The 18,087-nt window shown below is 40.1% G+C and overlaps 1 protein-coding gene across 1 annotated transcript in view; it reads right to left on the minus strand.

The window, feature by feature from the left end:
* Window positions 1–9,419: 9,419 nt before the first annotated feature.
* The window catches only part of ACBD3 (acyl-CoA binding domain containing 3), a 33,008-nt gene continuing 24,340 nt past the window's right edge, over window positions 9,420–18,087 (minus strand). The window contains exons 7-8 of the mRNA XM_081038869.1: window positions 16,985–17,269; window positions 9,420–13,544 (exon numbers count right to left, since the gene is read on the minus strand). Of these exons, the coding sequence (XP_080894995.1) occupies window positions 13,333–13,544; window positions 16,985–17,269 (497 nt within the window). The 3' untranslated portion in view covers window positions 9,420–13,332. The remainder of the gene's footprint in view (window positions 13,545–16,984; window positions 17,270–18,087) is intronic.

Genomic DNA, 18,087 nt, shown 5'->3' on the forward strand with positions numbered 1-18,087 from the left:
TTCTGTCACAAAACATCTCAGATTGGATTATTAGGTCCAATCCTCCCATTTCACAGGTAAGAAATACAAGTCCATCTCAGAGCAGCTGAGTGTCTTGTCACCCTCAGTTTGTGGCAGCCTTTGCCCTCCACACTGGGGACTGGGTGGGTGGGGCTGTCCTAGGAAGATGGAAACGGAGACGAGGGAGGCAGCCCGTCCAGACACCAGCAGTTAGTACTTGAGGCCAAAAAGTACCACAGTGGTACATCCATTATTGGGCCAGAAGAAACGAAATCTTTACTTTCATGTTATGTAATCTCCCAGGATTGGCTAGCTGGCTAGATGTGTGCCTAATGCTTTATTGTGTAAAGATTTTTCTGAAGACTTACAGAGGTATACAATCCCTTAGGCAAGAACAGTATTCGGAGGATATTAATAGGACATAAAGACAGTGTATGCCACAGGATTTTTAATCCTATAAGGGATTTAATTGTACTGAAGAGCTAAATGAATCTGTTCTAGGAAAGATTCTATAGCACTCTCCCAGCCAGCTGCTGTGAAACAGCAGTGAAACAAATAGTGAAAGGTTTCTGGGGACAGGTATCTGCCCCGAGACAATTAATTGAGGCTTCAGGCTATTGTCGGTTGCCTTTAGAAAAGGCTGAACTCTGAAGAGTCGCTGACAATCACCATGGGGGACAATACACAACGAAACCCTTAGTCTCCTCAGGCTGCTGAGAAAAGGACCCTAAAAAAAAAGCAGACAGATGCCCTCAGAAGAATAGTTAAACAATGGCCTTTGAGACCACAAAGGAGACGCTTACTGAATACACACCTCAAAGTGTAATCACCAACTGACCAACTGGCTGAGACAAAACTTTGTCCTCACCAGACCCTGGACTCTGAAGCGAGCTCTCAATATAACCCTGAAGCGCAGTGAGTGGGTGGTGTGGGGAGTACCATCCACTCTCCACCCTCTGCACTTACTGTTTAAAAGGTTCAGCAATACTCATGCTGCGGGGTGAAAAAGCACCTGCAAAAATCCATCAATCCAACCCACAAAATGAGAGGAAATTTTGCAAATCACTTATCTGTTATGGGATTGATATCCAGAATACATAAATAACTTCTACAGATCAACAACAGAAAAACAAAAGACCTGATTTAAAACTGGGCAAAGGACTTAAATATACATTTCTCCAAAGAACACACACAAATGGCCAAGAGACACATGAAAAGGTGCTCAACATCATTAATCATTAGGGAAATGCAAATCAAAACCACAATGATACACCACTTCACATCCACTATGATGGCAATTAAAAAAAAAAAATCCAAAACCGAAAATAACAAGCATTGGAGGGGTTGTGGAGAAATAGGAACCCACATACATTGCTGGTGGAATGTAAAATGGTGCGGTAACTGTGGGTAATAGCTCTGCTCTGATGAAGAGATCCAAGATGGCGGAGTAGATAAACACTGTGCCTACTTCCTTCTGTGAACACATTAAAATTACAACTAAATTACAGAACAATCAACCTGGAAAACCATCTGAAGTTTGGCTGAACAGACGTTTTATAACTAAGGATATAAAGAAGCCACGTCAAGACTGGTAGGAGGGGCAGAGATGCAAAAACAGGCTAGCCCCAAACCTCGGTGTGGCGGCTGAGAACAGGGAGGGATATCTCCACCACGGAGTCTTCCCCCAAAGGAGCGAGAGACCCCAGCCTAACATCAGCCTCCCCAGCCCAGAGTACTGGTGCCGGGAAAAGGAGACCTCACATCTGGCTGTAAAAAACAGTGGGGATTCCGACTAAGCGGGATGAAGGGCTGCGGAAAACACAAACGTCCTCTTTAACGGCCCACGCACAGACTCGCTCACTTGCAGGCACTTACCTTGGGCTCCAGTGAAGGGACAGAAACTTGGGGGCGTCGGAGGCATAGGGAGGGCTGACTGAGGTGAGCGGCTTTGGAGTGAAGTCTGGAGGACAGTCGCCATTTCCGTGTGGGGTTCTCTAGCTGTGCAGCCGCCAGGTGGGCGCCATCTTTACGGTGTTGAGCCCGCCCTTTCCGGCCGCCTCTGAATCTGATTGGCCTGGTGAGTTCTGCTGCTCCCCCCTGCTGACTCCCTAAATCCCGCCCCCCTCAACTCGCCCAACACCAGAGGCACTTTCTCCCAGAGCAGCCAGCCCTGCCCTCTTGAAAAACTACGAGAGTCCATAGGACCCAGGTGTGCTCTGAGACTTTGCTGAGTAGCTCCAGGCTTAGCATTGGCACCAAACCAGAGTCTATATTAACTTGTTGACCACAATTCTTCCCAGTCTAGTGACTCCCTGAGACCCTGTCTCACCCAACCCGTGTACTACACCAGGCTTTATCAGGGGCTGAACCTTAAGGGAGCTAGCAGGTGGCAGCAGGCCTCGGGGTGTCCCAGCTTTTTACAGAGCTAACCTAGGCCCAGTACTGGTGGCCGACATGCTCAGTTCACAGCATGGCCTCTCCCACACACCTCCAGGTTTAGCATAGGCAGTGAACAACCATGGATCTCTTTGTAGCTCCTAGCTTTGTAGTCCCCCAGCCAATCACAGGCAGTGGCTGACCTGGGCCTGCACCAGAGCCCCTCCCAAGAGGCCCCAGAACCAACATACTTGGAGGTTGGCTTCAGACCACAACAGAGAACCACTCAGCCCCCAAGTGACATACCCAAAAGGCAGTCTCAACAGGCACCAGAGCCTGGTGGGGCAAATCCCCCTCAGTGGGGTAGGCCCATTGCACAGCAGCCTGTAAGTTGTGGATGTGGCCAAACCCCACAGCCAATCAGCCTAAGGATCAATCCCACCCACTGATGTGCCAATAGCAATCAAGGCTCAATTATAACAGGAGGGCACACACAACCCACACAAGGGACACTCCTGGAGCATCCAGAGAAGGCAACAAGGGAGACTGTGCCAAGCCCCACAGGGCACATGGTACGTAAAGCCACCGGCCAAGACTGGGAGACGTAGCAGATCTACCTAATACATAGAAACACAGAGAGGAAGCCAAAATGAAAAAACAAAGAAATACGTTCCAAATGAAAGAACAGGAGAAAACTCCAGAAAAAGAAACTGAAATAAAGGCAAGTAAACGACCAGATACACAATTCAATTCTCATAAGATATTCAAGGAACTTAGTGAGAACTTCAACAAAGAGCAAACATAAAAAAGGACAGAGAAACCATAAAAAAAGAACAAGTCAGAAGTGAAGAATACAATAACTAAAATGAAGAATGCACTGCCTAGAAGGAATCACCAACAAACTAGATGAAGCAGAGAACTGAATCAGAGATTTGGAAGGTAGTAGAAGAAAAGACCCAATCGGAACAGCAAAAAGAAAAAAGAATCCAAAAAAATTGAGGATAGTTTGAGACCTGTGGGACATCATCAAGCATAACAACATTTGCGTCATAGAGGTACCAGAAGAAGATAGAAAGTAAGGGATTGAGAACCTATTTGAAGAAATAATGACTGAAAACTTCCCTAACCCGTTGAAGGAAATAGACATACAAGCCCAGGAAGGAAAGAATCCCAAACAAGATGAACCCAAACAGGCCCACATCAAGATACATTATAATTAGAATGGCAAAGGTTAAAGACAAAGAAAGAATCCTAAAAGCAGCAAGAGAGAGACAACTAGTAACTTATAAAGGAGCTCCCATAAGATTGTCAGCTATCTCAGCAAGGACTTTGCAGGCCAGAAGGGATTGGCACAAAATATTCAATGTAATGAAAAGCAAGGACCTACAATGAAGATTACTCTCCCCAGCAAAGCTATCACTTAGAATCAAAGGACAGATAAAGAGCTTCTCAGACAAGAAAAAGCTAAAGGAGTTCACCACCACCAAACCAGTATTACAAGGAATGGTAGAGGAACTTCATAGGAGGGCTGAATGGATAAGAAAACAAAAAGACTACAAGAGAATCACTTCAGATTGAAAGATATACACAGGTAAAAAGTAAAGGGATGGAAAAGATTTCATGAAAATGGAAACAGAAAAAGGCTGGAGTAGCAATACTTACATCAGACAAAACAGACTTTAAAACAAAGGCTATCGCAAGAGACAAAAGGACTCAGTAATCCCACTTTAGGGTATTTATTTGAAGAAACCCTAAATGCTACTTTGAGGAGATATGTGCATCCGTATGTTCATTGCAATATTGTTTACATTGGCCAAGATGTGGAGGCAGCCTGGGTGTCCGTCAATGGATGAATGGGTAAAGAGGAGGTACGTACTGGGGGTGCCAAAAAAAATGTATACAAGTGGACACTGGTCAACGTTGCTCAAGCAGCTTGCCATAATCAGAAGTGTCTGGATGCTTTGAGAACCTCTTATAATTGCAGGAGTCAAATGTGACTTGTATTTATCTTTTGTTATCAATATATATTACAATTTTAATAGTTTTCCTTTCTTCAAATGTGTACTTTTTTTTTTGGCATCCTCTGTATATACAATGAAATATTGCTCAGACATGGAAGGGAATGGGCTCTTGTCATCTGCAGTGGCATGGATGGACCTGGTGGGTACTGTGCTGAGTGTAGTGTAAGACAGAGAAAGACAGATGCAATGTGATTTCATTTATGTGTGGAATCTAAAGAGTAAAAAAAGAACTCATACAGAGAACCTGTTGATGGTTGCCAGATGGTAGGGGTATTGGGGAAGGGATTAAGAAGTACAAATTGGTTGTTACACAGTAATCATGGGGATGAAGAGTATAGCATAAGCGATAGTCAATAATATTGTAATAACTATGTATGGTGTCAGATGGGTACTAGGTTTGTTGGGGTGATAGATGGGAGGGGGTTGAGGGGCAGGGTGAAAAAGATGAAGGGATTAAGTAGTAGAAACTGGGCGGGGGGCCTGGCTTGGTGGCTCAGGTAATTGGAGCACCATGCTCCTCACACTGAGGTCGCTGGTTCGATTCCCACATGGGCCAGTGAGCTGCACCCTTTACAGATAATTGTGAACAATGGCTCTCCCTGGAGCTGGTCTGCCGTGAGTAGCCAGAGGTTGGCGTAGGCTGTCATGAGCTGTTGTGTGCTGCCGTGGGGGACCGTGTGCTGCCATGAGCGGCCAGCGGCCACTGTGAGTGGCTGGCAGCCGGCGTGAATGGCTGGCAGCTGGCAAGAGCTGCTGTGAGCAGCTGACCGACGACTGGAGAACGACTCACTCAGCCTGGGGGAGCGTAAGGCTCATAATACCAGCATGGGCCAGGGAGCTGGGTCCTACATAACTAGACTGAGAAACAACTGCTTGAACCGGAGTGGGGGGTTGGGAGGCGGAAGAAGGAGGGGGAAGTAGAAACTGGTAGTTATACAAGTTATGGGGATGTAAATAAAGCACAGGGAAGATAGTCAATATGGTAACAATTATGTATATGCCAGGTGAGTACTACATTAGTCAGGGGGATCATTTCTTAAATTACATAAATGTTTAATCCCTATGCTGTACACCTGAAATTAATATTGAATATCAACTGTAATTGAAAATTTAAAAAAGGGGGAAAAGATGAAGGAATAAGAGGTCCAAATTTCCAGGTACAAAACAAGTAAGTCATGGGGATGTATTGTACAGCACAGGAAATATAGTCAGTAATATTATGATAGTGTGGTACAGTGCCAGATGGTTGCTGGACTTATGGTGATCACTTCTTTAGGTATATAAATGGTGAACAACTATGGTGTACACCTGAAACTAATATAATATTGTATGTTAGCTATATTTTAATAAAAATCATAAATTAACATCTGAAAACAGGTATGGAAACAAAATACTTGTTCACAAGTGTTCTAAACAGCACTATTCACAATGGTCAAAAAGATGGAAACAACCCAAATGTCCATCAACAGATGAATAAACAAATTGTGGTATATCCACAGAATGAATTATCATTCAGCCATAAAAAGCTTCATGCTGTAACTTGGATTAATCTTGAAAACATTATGCCAAGTGAAAGACACAGAACGCCACATATTGTGTGATTCCTTATGTATGAGCTCTCCAGAACAGGCAAAACCCTAGACAGAAAACAGATTAGTGGTTGCCAAGGGATGGGAGGAGGGAGGGAATGAGGAGAGGGGAATGGGAAGTGATTTTTAATGCTAGGGTGTTCTTCTGGAGTGATGAAAAAGTTTTAAGAGGTAGTGGTTGCACAACATTGTGAATGCACTAAATGCCCCTGAATTGTACTTTAAAATATTCATCGCATATGATTTTCACCTAATAAAGAGAAAAAATATCCAATGAGGAAGCTCTTATGTATTGATTATAAAACGACTACCAAAATGTTTTAAGTGGAAAAAGTTGTAGCCACTAGGTAGGGGAGAATTCATAAATATGTACTTATTTACTTGGATATGTGTAATACACATGAAACAGATACTACTTGCCTCCAGGGATCAATCAAAATTTGAGTCCTTTGTGGTTGGGAACAGGGTGGGAAGATTTTTTTTATATAAGCCTTTCTACCTTTTGAATTTTGAACACATGTAATGTTAATATTGAAAAAATTAAAAGGGAGAAATAAAAATTCATATGGAAAAGCTAAGTACCAAAACTACCCAAAATAATTTTGACAAATAAGGGGAGGAGAAGGGAACTTCTCTCACCGATACTGACTTATTTTAAAGCTAATTAAGACAGTGTGATATTGGTACAAAAGCCAAAAGTAATTTGAGAGCCCAGAGACACACACACACGAGCATGTGTGTGTGTGTATGTGTATATATGTATATATACAGAGGGTGCCCAAAAAATGTATACACATTTTAAGGCAAAGTATTCAAATTGTAATATACACCGATAACAAAAGATGAATATAAGTCACGTTTGACTTCTGCAATTACAAGAGGTGCTCAAAGTGGTTTCCATCAGCATCCAGACACCTGATTATGGCGAACTACTGCTTGAGCAATGATGACCAGTGTCCATTTGTATACATTTTTTTGCACCACCCCCGCCCCCAGTACAGAAATAAAATATGCTGTCTCTATCAGATTCAAATATGAAAAAAATATGTAACTGTAATATCCTTTGTTTACAGGAAATATATCCTTTGTATAAAGGATAACTAGTCTATGAATGTTATTAGAATAATTTTAGTTATCCCTATAGAAAAAAAAGTAAAGTAGTATCAAATTCCTACCTTAGCCAAAAATAAATTTCAGGTGTACCTGAGCCCTAAACGCAGAGCACATTTTAAAATACAGAAGACTATCTTTATATCCTCAGGGCTGAGGAAAATTTACTGAAAAGGATACAGAAAACACAAACCATGAAAGTTTAATCAATTTAAATTAAAAGTAAAACCTTCTGAATAAGACATTACAAAATAAAAAGACAACCTAAAGTGTGGCACCAGTAATTGGTGATGCACATGACCAGAAAAACTGCAGATTCCAGATTACTCTTACAAATCAGGAAAAAGCCCAATAGAATGGATAAAGGGTATAAAACGTGCGATTCCCAAGCCAGTAACATAAAAAGATGTTTATCCACACTGGTCATTAAGGAAATACAAAATAAACCACAGATGAGATTCTGTTTTATACCCATTGAATTGGTCAAATTACGAAATCTGTCAGTAAGGCAGAACTCTTGTACATTGCTTTTGAGAGTTTAACTGGAACAGTCATTTGAAAAGCAATTTTGCATTATCTAGAATATCTGACAATCCACACAGCTTACGACGTTTTATGTACTAGAGAAACTCTTGCCATGTGAGCACAGACTGTACAAGAATGCTTGTAATAGTGGAAACCTGAGAAAAACCCTAAATGTCCAACAGTAGAATGACTGCGTGGTGACATCCATCCACATGATGGATTGCTGTTAAGAGTAGAGCTGTATGAAGTAATTCATTGAAAACAATGTAGATCAGAAAAAACAGTCAGTTGGTATAATTTCATATAAATTCAAAAGCATTCTACAAAGCCATACTATCTCCTTTTTCTGGCAATATACATTGTTATAAACACCATAGGGAATGATAAACATCAAAATCAGGACTGATATGGTCATCAGGAAAAGGGACACAGGGCTCAAACTCTTTCATTAATGTTTTATTACTTAGATAAGATCTGAAGCTAATAAGGCAAAATGGCAAATGTGACTGATGTGGGTGGTGGGTACTCTTACCATGAGTACTCGCATTATGCTCTATACTTTTCTGTACGCCAGAATGAGATCACTGAAAATGAGAAAAAAAGAAAAAAAGACCAGAAGGAAAGTTCCCAAATGATAACTATTCTTAGCGGTAGACTTATAAATTTAGTTTTCCCCTTGGACGCTATTTAAATTCTCTACAATAAATGGGAACAGTTTTTTCTGTGGAAAAAGATTGATGAAGTTAATATACATTTTAAAACTCACCTGGTAAATGCAAGCTAACTGTCCACTACAATCCACTTCTTTTTCGTGACAGACTCTCTGAGTTTTGGTGGGCACATGACTGCCCAGCAAAAGACATTGCAGCTAGAAGGTGCCACGTAACTAAGTTCTTGCTAATGGAAAAGGAACAGAAATAGGGATTTTCCCTTTAAAACTGGACCTTCCCCCATCTTGGTTGATCAGGGAATGTGATCTTGGCAAGCCGGTTTCTAACCTCATACAAAACCAATACCATCCCTTAGGAGGGTAGAGCAACAAAATTAAAGAAACTTGGTGAAATTGTGCAGCCCACCAACCCTGCACCACCGGCATCCTTTGGTCTGTTTGTGGGGTCAAGCTATCTTTTTTTTAACATTCCCTCCCCCGCCTTCTCCCACTAGGAGCACAGCGCTCCAGCCACCTGAGCCATGGCTGGCCCTGGATCAAACTATCTTATTTGAGGCATTTTATTTTTGAATCTCTGTTGTGCTGGATTAGCCAACATCCTAACCAATAATGGCAGGAAAGGCCACTTAAGGGTTGTAATCCACCTCTTCTACTGAAGACACCATTTAAGAATAAAGACGTATCAATCTTTTAAAAAAGGCAACCTAAGCTCACATTAAAAATCAGTGGCTGAATCTCCACCAATCAGTCTATATATTAAATGCAATACTCCAAAGAAAAATCTCATTAAGATTTTTCATGAAATATGACAAGCTCTATTAAATTCATATGGAAGAAAGGTACAAAAATAGCCAAGAAAAAGCATGAAAAGAACAGGGGAGACTTGCTTGTATCAAAATGTATTCTAAAACTATAGCAATTTAAAGTGTAGAATTAATGGATAAATGGAAAAGAGTTCACAAGCAGACCTATATATATATATGGAAATAAGCAAAAGCCATAAAGGAAAAAAATTGAGTGAAACTGATTAATAGTTTATAATGTCTATGACCAAACACACACACACACACACACACACACACACACACACACACACACACCATAAACAAAATTAACAGACTAGTAATAAACTGGGAGAAAATACTTATATATAATGTATGATTAGTATACAAACTATATTTTTAAATGCTAATAAATCAATATAAAAGAGTACCCGATTAAAAATAGGTAAACGACACAAACAGGCAACTTATAGGAGAGGAAATACAAATGACCAATATAAATAGATGCATAATCTTACTACCTATCAGGGAAACACATATTAAAATGAAATTTCACTTTTTATCCATCAGAATGACCAAAATTTAAGTCTGATAATATCATGTGTTGACAGGGAAAAAAAGCGTTTTTTCCCCCTTATACACTATGAGTGGGAGGGGAACTTAGTTCAGCTATTCTGGAGGACAATTTGGCCAGGGTCTATTAAAAATTTTAAATGCACAGAATTTATGATCCAGCAACTCCACTTCTTGGTATCTACTCTTGACAAATTCATGCAGATTTACAGAAAGGCATATAAAAGGGTGTTGTTCACTGGAATACCACCTATAATAAAATAATCAGAAGTAACATAAAACGTTCAATAACAGAAAAATGGTCAAAGAGCCATCATATGGAAGAACACACAGCAGATTAAAAGAACACAGACCTATAATCACTAACTGGAAAAATTCTCTGTAATACAGCCTGGAATTTTAAAAGGTGCAAAATGTATACCTTGTGAAAAACATGTTTACATTTTTATATTTTTCTATGTCCTCCCCCAAAGTTATGTCACCTTCAACTGGAGATATTTAAAATAATCTTGGAAAAGGGTAACAATTGTTATAATTGTATAGACACGCCAGTAAAGAAAAAGAAAAGCATTAGTAATCGAATTTGTACTTCCTCTTTTCACAAAGACTTGCAAGTCACCAGTTCATCAGTTCGTTATAGCTACGAGAGACGAGGTAAGTGCTTCAATTTATTTCTTTATCCCATGTTTGACGGCCTGAGTCCAAATGCCAACGTCAATTCTGGAAGTCAGCCACTTAAGTTTCCTGGTATTGAATTAAGTACCCTAATCAAATCACAACTTACATGTGGCATGCCAACTAATAAAAATAGAGCTAATGCTTCCTTCTTTCATTACAAAACAAATCAAGCACTTGAAATAATGACAACTTATTAACTTCAAAATAAGGGTGATGAAAAGGACAATAATCAACTTAGTCTTAAAAAACTTTCAACAAGAAAGTTGAAGAATCCTAGGCAAATAAATATATGAGATAAAGGTCCAATACTGATTCGCATACATTTTGAAAACTCAGTAAATGGAAATGAAGTTACGATTTGCTCTACCCCAAGCAGATACACATGCACACATTTTTAGGTTGTTGACAGAAGTGTTAAATGAGAAAACGTTGGGGAGAGATGCAAAGATGGCTTTCGTTGCAGACTGTTGGACTCTAAGTCGCGAGGAATTATTAGCAATCATTCATTATTCTGAATTGGTTGCTTCTCCTCTTCCGTAAGACAGATGGTCAAGACTGAGCAGCATGGCTTCCAAGGTGCGCTCACAAAGCACAGGTCTCCTTGAGGATCACCTCATTCTGTCTCTCCAAATGTCAAAAGAAAAAAATGTTTAAAGTCCAAGTCACCCTGCATTGCAGTGGGGTCATTTTTAGAATAGTTCCTGGCACTCCACACCACTGACTGGGGCACACCACTCACTGCTGCTTACTTAGCAGGGGCCACACCTCAGGAACTATTCGAAAGTAGGCCAGCTCCCTGTACTTTAAGGAACATGCTTACACACATAATTGTGTAGGGAAAGAATTTTATAAGAAGTCACTTTCTTATAAATAAGAAAAGTCAGTGCTTCCCTCTCCATTTTAATCTGTCTTAACTCAGCAGGGTAACTCACAGCAAAACTAAGTCAGCCAGAAATGGACTGTTGTTAAGTTTTTAAAACAGAAAAGATCACTTAAAACATTTCTTCTTGTTCTACCCAAATGATGAAATATAGAACTAATGCTTCAGAATAACTATATTAATGAAACATCAACAAGTTACAGATAAACATTTTAATTGATTAAATATATTATTTCCAAGATCTTTTTGAAATCGCACTTGAACTGTACTAATCAACAGCCAAAGGCAATAAAAAAGTTTAAAACCAAAAGTGTTCTGACATGAACATGTGACAGGAACTGCTGCTATGTAAAGTAACATACACTACTCCCAAGAACAATGGGATTTTTAGAAGACAATTCTTCTCAACATGTGCAAGGACAAATCTGTAATCAAAGGCTGGAAGAAATATATATTAGTGCCTGCTTTTTAAAAGTTTATTTTACATTTTAAATACAGTATTTTCTCATAAAAAAAAAAGCCAGGAAGTGCCTAATCCCGTGGTTTCTATACCATATATATATACATGACAGCCGATGGACAGCCTGACAAGTATTCTGGATGTAACAGTATGGACACCTAGGAGCTGGGACTACTGAATCAAAATTAAAAAACACAAATTAAGCACTGCTTAGGAAAAAATAATCCAGTTTCTCAACAACAAAAGAGAACAGAATTAGATATATATAAAACCAGTTATTAAAAAAAAAGAAATGCAGCACACAAAAAACAAACAGCCCCTTCCTTATGTAGTGAACTGTATATACTGCAGCTAATCAATGGAAACCCTCCTACGAGAAGTGATTTATGATTTGAAATTTTAAAAACCTAAGCATTTCAGTAACAACATATAGTAACAACATTATGTGTATATTGCCATCTTTGTCATTTTCTATCTGTACTACCCTCCCTTCTGAAAACAAGTATTTCTAGACTAGTCAATCACTTATACATATTTGAGGCAATTAATCCATATTTGTTTTCAGTAAAGAAAACAAAGATGTACCTCTTCCCATCAATAAAGACATAATACAGATTAAAGCTATAAAAAATTTAAGCATGGGCATATACATTTTCAATTCTCTCTAATAAGTAATTCCAAACTGGAATCGTGTAGGGTTTGTGCCTAAGTTGTAACAAATTAAAAATGGACCGTCTCTGGCAGTGACTTCCATATTAGTGCAATGTATCTTTCATACACTGAATTATATTTAAATGATTTTACATATTTTAATTCAGTAGGTGGCATTTTGAGTTTATAAAATCCCTAACTATATGCTTGTGTAGAAAACAGTTTCAATTTGAGATTCTCTATAAAGCCAAATCAAAACAAAAATGAGTACATTTCACTTTGCTACGGGTACTAGAAATACCCACAAAAAGAAAAGGACCGAGAGTTTGCGGAGGCTCGCTTAGATGCATGTTTGAGGTGTTCTATGTGTCCTGATACGTCAATCACCTATCAGGTTTGAACATTCTATTTTAAGATTATTTCAGAAAATAACTCTGTAATATAACTCTGAACCCAAAGCAAATATAACAGCTGTACCCCAAGCAAAAAACAACCTGGGTCATTCACAACAAGATCAAACTGAGACAATTTTTTCCCTATTATAATCTGTGAGGTCTTTTGTTTTTAAGTTTTAGAAATGGTGACGTTCAATCCAAGTCAGCTACTCCTCACGTAGACTGCTACTGTAACGATTGCAAGTTGAGAGGGTGCTGGCCTAAGGGCTCTCAGAAACACAGGGAGCAGGCACCAAGGGACTGACTACCCGTCAGCCAGGTGGGGTCGGCCTTGGGATGTTTTATTATGGAGACTTAACACATAGCTCTCGTAAGTTGAGCGTCCACTAGTGACTGCTGGTCAGCACCCAAGGGCTGGATGTGTCTGAGGGAACCCCTTTAACCCCAGAGTATTAATGCTAAAGAGTCTCAAGGAAATCCTGACTCCCACCAAGAGTTTATAACCATCAGACCAAAATCAATAGGGTGAACACTGGCTGCAATGCTCCCCAAAAGTCAAAAGAAATTTCCAAATTAAATGCCATCTTCTGCCCAACCCTCGACTCCAGATTCTGTAACATCTTTATCTAGTATAATAGACTCTGTAGTAGACTGATTTCGACCTCCACAACGAGTAGGAGTTGTCGAACTTGAGGAGGTAGACCCCTCTCCCTGGGTATTGGTGGCTGCCGGCATACACTTCTTCGTGACAGTCCCGTCGGTACACAGGCACTATCTCATCCAGCAGAGGCTTGTTGGCATTCTTTTTGGCTTTCTCTTCACAACTGATGTTTTCTGTGAGAATGACCAGAGGTAAGTCATGAACAGATTCAAAAAAACCACACCTGCACCAAGCATTGCAAGTTCATTCTTCCATTCAGAAATTGCTCCTTAGGAATGCTCTTGATCCATTCTACTAGTTATGTGTATTTGAGCAAATATCGGTTGGTTGGTTTGGTTGTTCATTCATCCATTCATTTGAGCAACTGCTATGTACTGAGCACTGTCTGGGAGCCCAGTGGTGAACATCTGGTGGTGGGAGCAGTCAGCGTCCTCTCTCTCTCTGTGCTCTGACCACTGCTGCTATTTCTGAGCCCCACTTTTCCCCTTTCCCATCCATTCAATTTCAGATTCATCCCAAGAGGAGGAATCCCGCTCATCTGAGTAGGACCAAGGAAAACAGTGCTGTGATCTTTCTCCTCCTCAGCAATCCCAAAGTCCTCTCTGTCTTAGGAAAGGAGGGAGGGAACCTGTGAGGACTATTATTTTCTATATATCTTGAATATAAAGAGTCAAATGAGAAAACCACAGGAGAGGGTAGGCATGCAGACACACTCTGACAATTCAATTATTTTCATTAGGTCTACATAACCCAATGATGATCCCGGTGACAAAAAGAATGAGCTCTGATTCTACGTTTGCCCCAGTTAATAGGTTTCTGAACTGTAATGATATAAGGTTAGGAAAAAAAAAGTACCTCTGGAAACCTACAGGAATGAGACAATTATGAACCAACTTAAAAGTCTCAGTTTAACATATTAAATATAAATAGCCTCAAGGAAAATAGGTCACGGGAATATTCAGCATAGAATAAAACAGACTTTCAGGTTTATAACATGGCAGAGTGAATCTGGTGACTGAGTTAACTGCATGATGGTTATCAATAGCTAAATAGGAATTTAAACAACGAAAGTCTGAGAAACGTTCTCAGTCTAGAGGAGCTTGAGGAGATATGACAAGGAACTACATATCATGCGGTATCCTGGAAGGGATCCTGGAGCGTTCGGTAAAAACTAAGGAAATACGAATAAATATGGACTTTAGTTAATGATAATGTATCAGTAATGGTTCATTAGTTATTATCAATGTACCAGAACACAATGTAAAATACTGACAACGGGAAAGTGGGTACAGGGGTAACTCAGAAACTCCTGGTACTATCTTTGCAACTTTTCTATAAATTTGAAACTATTCTAAAATAAAAAGTATTTTTTTAAAAAGTAGATGACATAAATACGATGAATGAAATTTGCTTTACGATAGCAATACTTAAAATTAAATGTCCTTCATTTACAATTGAGAAATACAGAGCCATTCATAATGTATACTATTGCCTGTAAGGAAATCCATGAAACAGATTACTGAGCCACTAATTAAAGATCCAAATTTTGTTCAAAATCTGTAAAACTAAAGGTTATTGGGATAGATGAATAATACTGATTTTATCAATTTAAGCAAAGATTTGGGACCTGGAAACAATAAAGAAAGTGGAGAATTACAGTAGGAGGATGGGTTACCACCCATTAACCCTTCTTAAAAGAAAACAAACCCCTATGTCTTTAAAGACCTAATGGAGAAAAAACAAAGCAACAGACCAAGAAAACTGGACTCCTCTTCCATCTAGCCCAAGTTGAAAGGACCCCACAGAATGGACAATGTGGACACGACATAGAGGCACAGTGGCCTCCATAAGCAGGCATATGGGCCAATGCAGTTTACAAGCGACACCTTAGCAAACAATTTTCGGGGGCAATAAATGCTCACTGTTGTTACTGTTAATATTGAGGTTTTAATGGGTTAGTTTCAGTTGCAAATCATGTTAAGGCTCTGAACCACAAAAGGGTAGGTAATGCTATTTTCCATTTGAGGGGTATTATATACTAGAGCAAAGGTTCAAGATTATCAGGGTTCTCACCTCTCTACAGGCCCTAGAGCCCACCCATTTTTACCAGTGCTCTTCCCAACAGCAATAACCCCAAAACAATAATAGCTGAGGGCTCAGATTCAGAAGTAACCTCCTTTTAGAAGCTCTCCAGCAGGCAAGCCAGGAGAAACATATTACCGCAACCTACTTCTGAACAGAGAATTCTTCTATATTATTCACAAAGCTCTTTGTAAGTACAATAATTCCCCCCCAAAAACAAAAAAACCCAAAACAAAATCCTTTCTTTCCCAGACATTTGCAAATGGTCTGATTTAATGAGTCCCTGTGACGCTTCAGAAAGGCCAGTATGGGGCTGAGTCCCTGGTTCTGTGTTGCTGAGGGCCACCTGAGATGGCGGTGGTGGCACCTGCTCTACAATCTGCTCGGGTCTCTCTCTCACCTTTTCTGTCTTGCTTTTCACTCTTGTATTTTTTTTATTTTCTGGTTCAGTCAGTAGTATGTATAGGAAACGCTTTACCTTGCTAGTGCCACTCAGAAATAAAGATTGCTGAAAACAAAAGGCCATGGAAGACAAAGCAGCTCCTAAATGACACTGGCCTGAGTGTTTGCAGAGAGCCCAGACTGTGGCACTGTGTGGCAATATGATTGCACTGTGCACCTCAAAAGCTGGCTGAACTTTTAAACTCCCCACACACACCTCCGGCTTGAAGACCTCTTTAAATTTATCCCAATATAATCTCTCACCCTCTTCAAGAACCAGCAGGCTGTTTACAACTCATCTGAAAGGTGTGTGACTTCCCAGAATCGGGAAGGCGCATTTCCATTATCAATCAGGCGTTCCTTCCGTGTCACTCTCAACGAAGGCAACAAATAGTTAAGTGCTTATTACGTTCAGTGTATGAAAGCACTGAGTTCTAACTTTTCTGGGTAACAGAATTAAGGAGTCCATTTTCTCAATTAACAAGCAGTACATTTTATAATCTACTCCCTAGACCAAGATAGTTTAGAAAATCCTGGAAAATAATTCTGTCTACTTAAGAGAAAATTAAAAAATGACACTCAAGTAAAACAGGGAAGAACGAGTGAATTTTTTTTAGGTAGGATATTCTGGTGAGTTTATGTATTTACATTAAAAATCTTAGAATAATGAACTAAAAAGCTAACAGCAGAAACAAATTTAAATAAATTCCAGAATTGGCAGAATTTCTTGTTTGCTCCTTTGAAATTTCTTGTTTGCTCCTCAAAATGACCTTGCACATTTAGCTTTTCAACACACAAAGCTGGAAGTAAAATAGTATTCAGAAGGCAGAAAATAAATGGCCACACAGACCGTCTTGGCATTCAAAACAAGTCATGTTCAGGCACTAGTCCCCTCTAAGAGGCTGTCCCCTCTAAGAGGCTGGCCCCTCTCTCACCAGCTTTTCAGCTCAAGGTCTCACTGAGGAAGAGAGTGAACTCTGGCCATGACGTGTTACTGAGGAAGCGTAAGGCTGGCTGACATCTGAACCGCCACCATTTCCCCCAACCATAACTCGGCAGCTACTGACTATGGACCAATTTTTCCACCTACCTTCTTCCTCCTCCTCGTCATCGCTGGACTCACTGACATGCACGCTGACAGCAGTGTTTGGAGAGTCTGTCCATTCAAAATATACCCCAAACCCAATGTCATAATTGTCTGTAGCAAATTCCCAAAAGAGATACGACCCTTCTTCATGGGTGGGTACTCGGACAGTCACCACTTCTCCTCGGCCCACTGTGATCACGGAATCTGCATCCTGCCGAATCTTCTCTTTAAAGTCTTTGATCTGGGGTCGTGTCCACATGGATGGAGCTGCTATTACTGGAAGAGATTCTAAGGGCAACAGGAATTACAAAAGCTAAAGGGGATGAGCCTTCACCTGCAGGCAGCAACACTTGCACAGGACCACCTGCCCAGCCACACTCAGACACCAAGTGCAATACGGTTTTCCCCAGACTAAGGAATGTAAAAGCCCCCCCATGGAGGTCTCCCCCCAAATTACTACACTGAACGAAGTCACAGCTATTCAGAGGTCATCGTACCACTTCAAGTAAGACACGGAATCCATCATCTTAGAAGTGATTTTTTTCAACCTAATTTAATAACGTCTGGGGATTTAAGAACGACTTTGGGAACTTCCTAGCTGGAGCTAGGGAAACATTCTAACAAAGAAGAGAAATTTGGACTTAAAAATGAATTTTCCTTTTTGGATGTGGGCAAAGAAAGCTGGGCTTTGACTTCAGTCTCTGTTGAAAAAAAAAGTTTTGCCTTAGTATCCCAAAGTTCGAGGGGCTATTCTAAAGGAACTCAAAGAAACAAAAACTCGGACAGGATTGCAACTGTTAGGCACTGAGTAAAAAGGTAAAATCTTGTTGCTGAGAAGTATCCACGTGCACTGGACTACTCAGCGGGCTTTCCAGAGTTAGTCATAGAGCCTTCGACAAACATTCCATTTGAAAATATTGGTAAACTGTTAATAGGGGTAAGAAAGGGGTGGGTAGGTGGGTGTAAACCAAGGGATTTCAAGGTCTTTTCTGAAGCTATTTCTTGTTACTTGTTCTAAAAAGACGAGGAAGATCTCTGAAACCAACTTTCTTAGGAACCACACCACTGGCCCTGATCACTCTCACTGAAATGCTCCTCTATTCCCT

The sequence above is a fragment of the Rhinolophus hipposideros genome (assembly GCF_964194185.1).
Source record: "Rhinolophus hipposideros genome assembly, chromosome: 26".
NCBI lineage: Eukaryota > Metazoa > Chordata > Mammalia > Chiroptera > Rhinolophidae > Rhinolophus > Rhinolophus hipposideros.